Below are 13,123 nucleotides of genomic sequence, written 5' to 3' on the forward strand. Positions count from 1 at the left end.
GTTCCTTGTACCCAATGCGGATATTTTGATGATTGGGAGAAAGCAGATGTGCCTGAGGACTATGCCAGGATATTAAAGCATGAGGTCAAAAACACGAGCACCGCTTAATCGAAAACACTCGTAGAAATGCAAGATAAGAGTCGGGATATAAGACTTGTAAAGGATTGGATGGAGGATGGTAAGCGTCCAGACTACAGCGAAGTCACTGCTGAAAGTTACATAGTCAAGTCATTGTGGGCTCAATGGAGTAGATTGGTTCTGAAGGATGAATTGCTTTGTCGTATGTGGGAAGTTGAAGAAAGCAACAATACGACATACCAAATTGTTATGCCGCTCTCACAGCGAAGATTTATCTTGCAGCAGATGCACGATTCCAAGATCTCTGGTCATCTTGGGGTGACGAAGACATTGAACAAGATTAGGCAAGCTTATTACTGGCCAGGGTTGCAAAGCGATGTCCGGAGTTATGTTACTGGATGTGACCTATGTGCACGGAGAAAAGTTCCACTCAAGACAAAAAGAGGTCCAATGCAGCCTTTGCAAGTTGGTTACCCAATGGAGAGGATAGCAACAGATATCCTTGGGGAGTTCCCAGTCACAGATAAAGGGAATCGCTACATACTGGTGGTGTCAGATTATTTCACCAAATGGACAGAGGCCTTCCCAATGCCAAACATGGAGGCTCAAACTGTAGCAAGACTAATTGTAGAAGAAGTAATTTGTAGGTTTGGAGTCCCTGTCTTAATACACTCCGACCAAGGCCGCCAGTATGAGAGTCTCTTATTCAGGGAGGTGTGCCACCATTTGCAAATCCGAAAAACAAGAACCACACCATACCATCCTCAGTCTGATGGTATGGTAGAAAGGTACAAAACCTTAGCTACCATGCTAAGTAACTATGTAGACGATAATCATCGGGACTGGGATGAATGCAAACCTTTTGTAATGATGGCATATAGAGCGTCCCAGCATGAATCAACAGGATTCACACCAAACATGCTTATGCTGGGTAGAGAGTCTACCACGCCGTTAGATATCGTGTATGATATACCCTCATCTTGGAAACAGGTACCAAAGCATGACTGGGTCTGGGTTCTGCTTGATCGGATGGAACGGGCTCATCACTTGGTGAGGCGACATTCGGAGGGAGCGATTCTACGACAAAAACACTATCACGACATGAAGATGTCCTATGAACAATTCAAAAGTGGGGACTCAGTTTATGTGTACAGTTTATGTGTACTTTCCCCAAAGGAAAACTGGTTGTTCACCAAAGTTGACATCGTATTGGCGAGGACCATTCCAGGTCCTGGCAAAGATCTCCGAAGTCCTATACAAGGTCAACTGTGGACGCAATGGAAAGGAACATGGTTCATTGCGACAGGATGAAAGCCTGTAAAGCTCAAGTACTCAGAGGCGAGGATATCGAGCCAGAATCAAGTGACTCTGCAAAGGTTGAACTAAATGTGGAAGAACAGGATGATGACTTTGGTTCATCCTACAAAAAGGTTGAAGTCACAGACGAGTTGGTTGCTGGGAGCCGACCAAGACGCGAAAGGCGTACTCCAACTTGGTTACAAGATTATGTGCAGGACTAGAACCTGAATTTCAGAATTATCTATGTCATAAATTCTTGATTACAGAGCATGTATATCCATCATAGGACCAGTAGTCCTGCTATTGTTTTGTTTTTACTTGTTGCATAATAAAAAAATAAAAATTGAGACCATTTGTATAAGGTTAGTTTATTTTACATATTTTTCAGATTTACAATGGTAAATACTAAGGTGACCCCCAAGAAGCCTAAAGAGATATGTCCAGTGTGCTTCAAAGAAGTTGAAGGGAAAGATGCCTGGACAGCTCATGTTATAAAGTGTGCCGGCAGCATGTTGGTTTGTGAAAAATGTCGTGTGTCCTTTAAGAAAAAGGAATATTTGGCAAAACACATGAGATTGAAACATGCAGAGATCGGTCTGTCCAAGGAGTCTGAGAAAGACATTCCAGGCCCTAGCAGCTCACCGACGAATGCTACTGACAGTGAAAGTGACTGGGATGAAGATCCAGAGGTACGTTTGGAGGAGACTCCAAGAGACGAAGGACCTCAAACTGAAACCAATGACCTGCTGGCTGGACCTATTTACAGGAAACGCACTATGCCCAGCCCTGTGCAGGCTCCCAGAAATTTCATCTGCAGGACGGAAGTGCATCCTGTTCCAGGTGGCGTGACCGTTGAGACACAGACAGATACTGTTGTAAGTGGTATGGCAGACAAGAGTACCCAGACAGCTGGATACCGGAAGCGAGTAAAGGAGGTTACCATAACCAAGTATCACGAGAACGACAGAAGCGTAGAGAACATTGTGGAGAGAGAGAGGAGTTTTACAATATGTAAGAAAGTTGATTTTTGAAACTTTGTACAGAACTGTTCAGACAGGTAGTCTTTAATCCAAGATTCATCTTGACCTTATGTTATTTGTTGTATGTTTTAAAGACTGGAAGGGTGAACTTAGTTAAAGTTTCATTTGGTTCGGATACGTCTATCTATGCATCTATCATTTCATCATTGTTTTCATATTTCATGTTTTCTCCTCATTAAATTCTTTGTCATCAGCTTTTGATTGTTTTTCTCCTGCGAGGACGCATGAGGAATAGAGGCGTGGGTAATGTGACAATTAAAGGTCGGGCTCGGAAGAGTTGGGCTCGGAATGTATCAAGCTATTACGTAAACCGGACTTTATCGTTATGTATAATGATAGCTCCCGAGGGTAGTTCGGGTGCGTATTAGTACATAAGGCGCTGCTTAGCTGATAGTCGACAGTTTGCAGTTGAAACTCCAAGTGGGAAGATCGAAGCAGAAGCGGTGAGGTTATAAAATTACCCTGGTATTAAGTATACGATGTCTAGTATACTGGTTAATAGGGGAATTATATTTAATTAAATTAATTATATTATTTCCACAATTTCTATATTGAGATCTGTCTGTGTCTCTGGATCGGGACACATCCGAGACCCGCTCGCATAGGACAGGTGCCTACGGATACATACCTGCCCGGACACATACCCAGTCGCCCAAATTACATTTGTATGCCTTTTTAAATTAAGGATAGATAATCCTAAGACTAAATATCTGTATATACTGACTCGTACTTGTTAACAAATCATTTTAGTAATTATTGCTTGATCGGTTTTTATATACATATATAAACATACAATCATTTTCTTAAATCATTGTCTTGATTACGGATCTACCCAAATCTACGGACCCAAACACGTTACAGTACATTTCTATAAATGAACCTTAGGTAACTATATATGATTTGTGCAAAAACTGAATAGATAATTTTGTGAAATATGAGACCATCGCATTCCAGATGTTTGTACAGAAATGTGGCAGTCAGTGTTCACATAAATAAAATGCTGTTTGTAGATTTCAAATAAATATAAAAATGTAATTTCATTTTCTTTGTGGGGTTTCTTACCGTTACTTTTTATTTAAATGCTCTAGAAACATTTCTGCTTTGTTTTTATATTAGATTAAATCTTGATGATACCTATGCCGATTCGGTTTTTGCTGTCTTAAGAATAACGGAACCAAGACACATTTTAAAAATTAGAATGCTGAGCAATGCACCTTGTGTACTCATTTATGTATCACACATAATGTTCAAACTCATAACAACACATGCACATTAAGAATTTTCCGAGTGCAAGAAAAAACAGTAACACTGACCATTCTAGTGACATGTCTGGTGGGATCACTCTAAGATCCAAATTCTTCCTCCTAAATATGCCTTGATGTGAAGAAAATTGTGTGTACTGTCATGAGAAGACAAGGATTTAGTACATTTCTATAAATGAACCTCAGATACATGTATATATGATTTGTGAAAAAATGAATAGATAAATTAATTTGTAAAATATGAGACCATCGCATTCCAGATGTTTGTACGGAGATGTGGCAGTCAGTGTTTACATAAATAAAATGCTGTTTGTAGATTTCAATTTAAATTAATATAAAAATGTAATTTCATTTTCTTTGTGGCCATGGTCTCTTACCGTTACTTTTTATTTAGGCCTAAATGCCCTGGAAATATTTCTGATTTGTTTTTATCTTAGATCTTGATGATATATGTATACCGGTTCTGTTTATGCTGTCAGAAGAATAACAGGCCTGAGACACTTTTTAAAAGTCAGGATGCTGAGCAATGCACCTTGTGTGCTCATTAATGTAGCACACATAATGTTCAAACTCATAAACAAGAAATTCCCGAGTGCAAGAAAAACTAGGTCACAATAACACTGATCCACGGACATTCCATTCTAGTTACATGTCACATTAACTGCTGGTGGGAATGCATCATTCTGAGATCCAAAATCTTCCTCCATAAACACTGTTTCAAAATGACAACTCTTTGCATCCATTTCAAGTTTCAATTCACATTTTGATGATGGCATTTTATCTCTGTTACTAAACGTGTGTCAAAATGCAATGTGTCTCACTGACGTCAGCATCAGTGCTGCCCTCTCTTAGATGCTTAGTGATAACCCAGCAGGGAGATAATGATTTTAACAACATGGCAGCGCTCATGAATTGCAAGAATTAGGTATTCTAAGTGGTATATCTTCTTACTGAGGAAAGATGTGTCTAAATGGTTTTCCGGTATCATTATACACATCAAACAGGCAAATTTAAGCCCTGGATAAGTTGTTCATGTTCACTACTTTTAAGATGTAATGGTCCTAAAATTGAAATTAAAATTAAAATCAAGTTATTAACTTAAACCCTTTAAGAAGGATTGTGATACTATTTTTTCCATTTAAAAAAATAATTAGTGTTGCTTAATTCTGATAACGTTTTTGAATTTGTTACAAGGTTATTTAGAAAACTCATGGAGTTTTTGCTTTGACCAACCCAAAATGGTTTATACATGTACTAAATTTGTGAAGTTCACTTAGTTTCTTTGTTTTCAAAAAGTGTTGTAGGACAAGTCATTTCAAAATACATTTTCTTTTGTGCTTAAACTTTAAAAGAGGATAATTTGAATTAATAAGTTTTAATGGGCTTTAAAGAGAATTGGACACGATTTGAGCACAAAATTTTCATTTTTTTTTCAACTTTTATGTCTAAAATTGTTAATACAGATGTGTTCATTGCTTTGACAAAATTTGAAAGTCAAATATTGAGTTACAAAGTTACAAGCGAATAATAGAGGTTATAATTCTTTGTTTTGTAAACAAAACTCGAGTCCTGTTAATGTTGACTTATTTGTATAATTTTTTAATTAATGTTGCTGTTTATTGTGATGAAATCATTTTTAAACCCATTGAATCAGTCTATCTTTCCACAAGTTATTTTGATAAAGAAATGGCAATTTCTTTACTTTACTATGGTGGCATATCTCTGCCCCTTATGAGCAAGTTATTTTTGTATTAATTATGTCAACATGCAAGATTAAGATGTTGACATGCAAGATAGCTATGTCAACTAGTATACTTGTTGGTGACGTACCAATACAGATTAGTTCATCATTGATAATTTGAAATTGTTCGAATGTATGTATAAACAGCATTTGATTTTAAAAAAGTATTCCCCTTGCAAATTGTGTCCCCCTGATAACTGATGTCATTTCGTAGATTTTTCATTGTAAGAAACAGAGTCGCTGGGGATATTTCTTTCAAATAGAGTGATGTATAAAGCTTTACTATTTTCATTATTCTGAGTAGATCATACTCGACGTGGCTGGAAATATGTAAGAATAGTGGCCACATTCTAATTCAATGTGTTTTTGTGTACTCATAACCGTCTAACGGACCTGGAATGGAAGTGCCCAAGGACAAAATAATTTGTAAGCTAACCCCTACTACATATTACCACAGGTGCTTGTGGACTGGACCGTGCACTACCACCCCCCCCCTTTCTATTTTTTTTTCAATTTTTTTTTATTTCTTTTATTAATTATCGTTAACAACCCCTTATATATGTCTCCAGTCGAAAAATAAAGGAAATATCACGATTCGGTAGCATTTTATAATCACACTCGTTTCCCCTATATATATAAAGAGAGAAGGTAAGCAACTCCCGTTTGTTTACATTGAGGTACCACCTGGGAAATTCAAACGATTACTATATCAAAAATCGCTATACCTTTGGTGTCATATATTTTCTCACTTCCACACATATCCTTCTATCTGAAAACTTATATAAATTAGAACGCTGAACCGTAATCTATCCAATTAATAAACATTTGTCACTCGCGACCACGATATTTTGAAACGTTCCAAGTAGAAGCTACGGAAGTTAGCTGCACAGCGACATCTATGCTAAGAACGATAACTCTTTCCGTGTTCCGAATGTCATTGACTCAACGGTAACGCACGAGAGGCCCGAAAAAAAGTTCGGGAAAAGTTTTAGCGCAATGTTTAAGAAAATGGATGTAGATCAATTGTTTACTTTTCAAGCAGCAATAAATGGCCATAACTTGGTCATCACTGGCCAAGCTGGGACAGGAAAAACACACATAACAAAAGAAATTGTAAAACACATTAGGTATACTAAAAAAAAAAGAAGTATCAATAGTATGCTCTACAGGCATTGCAGCAACACTTTACCAGGATTTGAAAGCCCAGGCACTTCATAGGTGGGCTGGCATTGAAGACGGCAGATATTCAAATGCTGAAATTTTGCATTTAATTAATCATGATGAAAGATTTCAAACAGCTAAGAAACACATTCAATCAGTAAAAACACTTATTATAGATGAAGTTTCCATGATAAGTTCCAAAATTTTACAACAGGTCCAATACTTATGTAAAAATGTGCGAAAATCAAACAAAATTTTTGGCGGCATACAAATAATTTTAGGAAGCGATTTTTATCAACTTTCACCTGTTTCAAATGAATTATATGGCGATCTAGGCAAACATTGTTTTATGCTGCCATGGTTTGATGAATTTTTTACCCATAAAATTATTTTAAATATCATCCATCGCAAAGACGAACCAAATCTTATAAAATGTGTAAATGAATTAGAAATCGGTACTCCATCAGATGAAACAGTGGCGTTTTTGAACTCTTTAGACAGACCTTTGGAAAATGAAGATGACTGTGTACATTTATTTGCAAGAAATTTTGATGTGGACATGTTAAATTATACAAAACTGCAACAAATTCCAGGTGAATTAAAGATTTATTAATCAAAAGATGAAGGCACTGAATACTATTTGAACCGGTTTCCTGTCTCCAAAAATTTGGGACTCAAGATTGGCTGTCCAGTAATGATAACTAAGAATTTAAATGAACACTTAGTCAATGGGATCTGTGGAACTCTAACTAACTTGAATGAGGACTCTATCGATGTAAAATTCGAAATAAAAGACAAGATGCATACTGTCAATATTGTACCTGCAACATTTACCACTTATGATCCTGTTGATAAGATTGTGCTTGCTACACGAATACAGCTTCCAATAAAGGTGGCTTATGCTTTCACAATACACAAGTCACAGGGCATGACATTGAAAAATTTCATTGTTAACTGTCAGTCTTGCTTTCAACCAGGACAACTAGGTGTTGCAGTAGGGCGAGCTGTTTCTGTTGCTGGATTAAAAATTCTGAATTTCAATAAAAGTCTTTGCAGAAAACATTCAAACAGTGTAAACCAATTTTATACAGATTTCACACCTGGTGAATTAAAGTTTGATTTATCATGCTGCAGAAATAAAAATAAAATTGACAACAGAATTCAAGAAAATTCAGATACTGACACAGGGTCTGAAATTGAGAATACAGATATTTCTGCTCATGATGTTAAATTTATTGATGAGGATTCTGATTTTTCAAATTCTGAAATTGATAAACTTGAATATTTGGAAAACATTGTTGACAATTCAAGCTGCAGAGTGTTTCAGTTGCAATCACTTACTGCATTGGAAAATGTTTCTTTGGAATTTATGGATACTCCATTTGAAAAACAAATAACTGACTTTAAGCAAAGCATCATCAGTAATTACAAGTGTTTTGATGACTGGTTTGCAAAGCAGTCTTCACTTATAGATGACATCAGACTGCTATGTTTTCCTGAAGAAGAGAAAAACTTTTCACAGAAGCACAGAAATGAATTTTTTATCAAATTCAATAAGTACATGAACTCAAAAGAATTTGAAAATGGCACTATGAACCTATTGAACTCATATAACCAGGATGTGAAGGGACCTGCTTTGCGATTATTGACATCAGTTTTATTTTACCTTGAAAGAAGCTTCTTCCAGACTTTGTGTACTCATCTTCAGTTAACTTCCCCAGAACCTCTGACAAAACCTGCTACTGATAAAACCTTGGACACTGCAGGCAAAGGTAAAATAAGATATGTCAGTGGATATGTCATAGCTAAATTAAAGCACAGCCTGTCTGGAAAAATAAAGAACTCTTTATATGTGAAAGGAAAACAGCAACAGTTGAAGTACCATCAGAATCAAATGGATATATTGAATTCCTTATGTGCATTATATGATGAGTTACAAATTTCCTCTTGTGATCCAGACACTCTCCATGAGATAAAACGGAAACAAAATCAAAGAGAAGGACTAACAAACATACCTGATTTGGCGTTTAATTTCTTCCAAAAACTTGACATTCTTTGTCGCAAAAGGCTGACACATGAAAACTTAGTTACTGTTGGAAAAACCATGTTTACAGTAGTTAAAGAGGAACTTCTTCGTGATCCTGACTTATATCAATCATGGCTGGAGTGTGTTTCAGACTCTTTCAAAACTGCACCACAGAGTGAACAGAGACATAGCATTGAAGAACTAATGTTTTTCCTGGTGATGGCAAGTGAAAATGTTTTAGACTTATTTAAATCAGTAGTCAATCTATTTCTGAAAGTGAGCTTTAGTCAATTTAGAAGAGATTATCTTGCATTTTTGAAAAAAGAAAAGGGAAAAGCCTTGCGAAAAAAGGTAATGGAAAAATCAAAAAAGGTAGTAAAAAGTTTCAACATGAAATTCTACAATGAGGACAAATCAGTAAATAAACAAGGATCTATTTTAAGATTTTAAAAAGTGAACTTGTGCAGAATGATAAGTATTTGAATGACTGCTCTTTTGCAAAAAAAGAACTGTTATTGCTATGCAAAGACTTTAAAATTAAGATTTCTGCACAGAAGAGAAAAGATGAAATAGCTGGCTTAATTTAAAAAACAATCTTGAGTAGTGATATTGCTTACATACCTGAGGAATCAAATACACTTGACGCTGAAGAACCTGGACCAAGTGGGACGACTACAAGGCCTTTGTGTTCTGTGTCCGTTCCTTCAGGACAGCCTGAAAAAGAAATAAGAACTGAAAAAAGGCAATCAAAAAGAAAAGGAAAGGGAAGAGGGAAAAAAAGAAAGACTTAAGAAGATTCTAATGATAAATGTTCAGTGTGCAATAAATCAGCTTTGGAAGGAGAATTTTGGATATGTTGTGATTATTGTTCCCTATGGTATCATAGAGATTTTGTACATCTACAAGATGAACAGGAGTGGTTGAGACTTACAGAATCAGGAGATCCCTTTTCCTGTCCTATGTGCATTTAATTTTTTTAGGAACAGTAATTTTGTCTTTAGATTGAATAAAATGATCACTAATAATCCATGCAGTGACCTAGTGATACTATATTTTATAAATAAGATGATATTTTGAGTTTGAATATAATTACAATTTCTGTGATATTATGATTTTCTAAATGAAATCACTTAGAAACATATAATCATCTTTCTTATTACAGTAAATTTAAGAAAAAAATATACCTTTTGTGGAAATTGATGATGATGATCACCTGCAATCTGTGCAGCCTCTCCACCAGTGTTTGATTTTCTTGAAATTGGTGCTTGTCCTAGTATAACAGAATTAATGGAGTAGCAATAGCCAAGGTATGTTGGATTGGTATTTGCACCATTATGTAGTGTTCTTTGTTGACAAAATATGTTTTCTATAACATCACTGTTTAATCTGCATGGAATAATAGAAGCACTTTGTTTTTTCAGTTTATGCATACATATCTCCTCAAATCCCAGAATACTGGAAATTATGTTTTGTCTTGTCTGGTGTGATATCAAATATGTTTCCTTCCTTTTTACACTTTGATCTGCCATAATTTGCTTCTCCCAGTTTATGAAAAAGTCCATTGCATCATGATTCTGTTTAAGTCTATCATCACTAGAATCAACAATTCGTCTTTTGTCTCTGAAATTTTTAATTTAAACACTTGTGTTTTTCAACAGTTCCATAGTGGCAGTCAACTCAGCTCCTGCTCCACCAAGACTCTTTTGCTACTTCCCCATGAGATGAAGCATGTCAGCATTCAGTACCTCTTCCGCCAGATGATTACGCATTTTTGCTTCGGATGTTAAGAATAGATGTTCTTGAGACAGTTTATGGTGAATGGGGAAAGGGTGAGAGGAGATGTCCCACAAATATGCGCGTGTAAAATGGTTCCATTCAATAAACTGGTCTGCTAATTTCAGATGACGTTTGCAATGAGCTTCTTTTCCACTTTTTGAGATGTTGTTTCTTACTTTTTATAAAACATGAGAAAAATCCATTATTAAAACAACTTCTTCTTCAGGATTATAAAGGTTTCTAAATGAGCAAGTTTTTGGATTAATAGACTTAAACTCTGGCAATAAAAGTTTAAAGAGATCTCTGTTGGTCTGTGCTCCATCTGTGCTGATGTACTGAATTTTAAAGCCGAAATTTAATAACATATTAACAGATTGCCACATTAATAAATACAGTTCATGACCAGATGCAGTGTCAGTTGGAAAATGAGCAAATGGGAATCTGAATCCAGTTGAGCTTAAGAACACAAGCTGAAGGACATGAGTAGCCAGAATTCTTTCATTTTTGTTTGATTTTAGTTTTTGAAAAATGACTGATTCTGGTAACAGTTCTGTAAATTCAATTAGTTTAATTTTTTTGTCTCTCTTTTTAAATTGCAAATCTGGTTGAATTGACATTTCATCAATTATTAACCCCCCTTCAAGACCTTCAGGTAAAACATTTTTAACTTTTGCTTCATTTGACATCCAATGAAGAATGTCTTTATTGATGCCTGCTTCTTGTTTAATTGAATTTTTAAAGTTTTGAAGCAGTTTTTCGGATGGTAGAATTAGAAATTTACTATTTCTTAATTCACCGTAGCCCCTTAGCTCCTGCACCATAGTGTCAGGCAAAGGCGGATGATATCTCTATCCCACCGTCTACCATGGGGATTTCTGTCGAGAGCCATTTTTTGAGAAAGAAGAAATGTTTTTATTTTTTCACTGCAGTTGGGAAAAACAGATAATAACACTTTTGACATATCTTCATTGTCTCCTTGACATAATAACAATGTTTGATTACCATGATTATTTATAAAATCATTCGGAACATTTTCTTGGAAATTGTGGGGTTGTTTTAAAACATCTACATCAATATTTTCTTTGTCTGCAGACTCTCGTTCATGTTGCTTTGTCTTCTTTTCTAGGTTTTGACAATAGTGTGAGGAGGACTTTGCAATTTGTACTTAAGTTTAGGGACAAGGTCCAAAAATTTCATGTACTGGACTCCTGCAACAATATGCATTTGGAATGGATATGTTGGCTCCTCCAATTCTTTCTGACGCCGCTACTGTAGCTCCTTTAATACTTGAAACACCAGAACTCAACAATTTAAGAAAAAAATAAAATAATGACCGATACAAAAAGGCAGTTAAAATTATTCGAAGATCGTTTGGGGGTGGATATGAATATTGCCGACAGCCAGTGGTTGATTGAGTGAAGGGGGGAATGCTGAATATGCATTTCCTAATTTAAGACCTATAGGGTTGTGAATGCCATCGCACAGAGCATTGTGGGGTCTGCTCCAATAGGCACTGCTCTGCAAGTACTGCAGCTGCCCCTATCCTGAATGAATCAGATTTGTAATACTAACTATGGAATCCCAAAACTTGTATGGCTTTTTACCACTACCTATTGAAAACTGATAACGGGTTAGTAGTTAACCGTGAAAATATAGGGCCTGTAACGTTTGGTAGAATTGTGAATACGTTTTCATTAATTTGACCGGACAAAATAAGGTGTCAATAGCGTTGATGCACAAAAGGGGTTTCCTTGCCCAATTCATTAGTCTTGAAGTATTTGATAAGTAGACTGATAATAAAATGTTGGATTGAAATGTTCTGAACTTGAATAATTTTATCGGGCAAGTTATCATTGATTATGCAAATACCCATTCTTTTAATAGTGCAAAATATGTTAACGTAAACGCAGCAGAAAACAATGAAGTTTCATAAATATCACGACATACCCCAAATAATGTATGAAGGATTTGTTGGAAAATGTCTAGTGTTACGGGCATGCGATCATCCTTGTTGTTGATTTGCCTTTTCATCCTATCTAATACTTTACCAACGAAGAAATATGCCGTTGGGTCACCATTTCCTAATTCTTTACATTTAAATGCTGTTGCAAACATATTTATAAGCCCTATCAGTTGGCTTACAGCCTGGTATGGACAAGTGAGCTATTAACATTTAAATGTTATTTAATGGTGGTGTCAAAATGATAGACAACTGTTGATTTGATCCTAACTGCTCGAACGGCGGAAGCTTTGGTAGTGCTACTGGCAAGTGAAGAAATGCGAAAGTGGTATATCATATCGTGTACCTAGTAGTGTATCAGCCCTGATAAAGTGTTTTAGACTAGGTGAGATAGCAACCGGAAGTGTGGCGATACTGGGTAAGGCGATAATTCTGTGTCTCAGCCCGTCTTGAAGGAGATGTTTGCCCCCCCCCCCCCCCGCCACAATTTAAAATCGTTAACGGGATATGGTCACGAGTTTGATCAAATTATCTGTTCTTTATAAAATCTACAATGCTTTAGGAACGCATTTCTAATGATCAAATGCAACTTTAGAGTCAGTCGTAGAGTTATAAGCAAGATACAGGGCTCGCAATTCCTTGTCATGTAAACAAGGCTCCTGTCTTATCTTGTTTACATTGGTTCAATATACAAGTATCAATTTTTTTTCAAGCTGATTTGTCTATATTCTGGTTTTATGGATAACTAAACAGTTTCTAGCGAGTAACACATTATTAAAG

General features: G+C 36.0%; 1 protein-coding gene and 1 pseudogene across 1 annotated transcript; one reads left to right on the forward strand and one right to left on the reverse strand.

Annotated features, from left to right (window-relative positions):
* The first annotated feature begins 6,236 nt into the window (after window positions 1–6,236).
* On the forward strand, window positions 6,237–10,394 carry LOC128174044 (uncharacterized). Its single transcript, XM_052839686.1, has 3 exons — window positions 6,237–8,353; window positions 8,696–8,829; window positions 10,266–10,394. The coding sequence occupies exons 1-3, from the start codon at window positions 7,276–7,278 to the stop codon at window positions 10,392–10,394; spliced, it is 1,341 nt and encodes a 446-aa protein (XP_052695646.1). The 5' UTR covers window positions 6,237–7,275.
* Window positions 10,395–12,103: 1,709 nt separating this feature from the next.
* On the reverse strand, window positions 12,104–12,680 carry LOC128174045 (uncharacterized; annotated as a pseudogene).
* Window positions 12,681–13,123: the final 443 nt, after the last annotated feature.

The sequence above is a fragment of the Crassostrea angulata genome, chromosome 2 (genome assembly GCF_025612915.1).
Source record: "Crassostrea angulata isolate pt1a10 chromosome 2, ASM2561291v2, whole genome shotgun sequence".
Classification (NCBI taxonomy): Eukaryota; Metazoa; Mollusca; class Bivalvia; order Ostreida; family Ostreidae; genus Magallana; species Magallana angulata.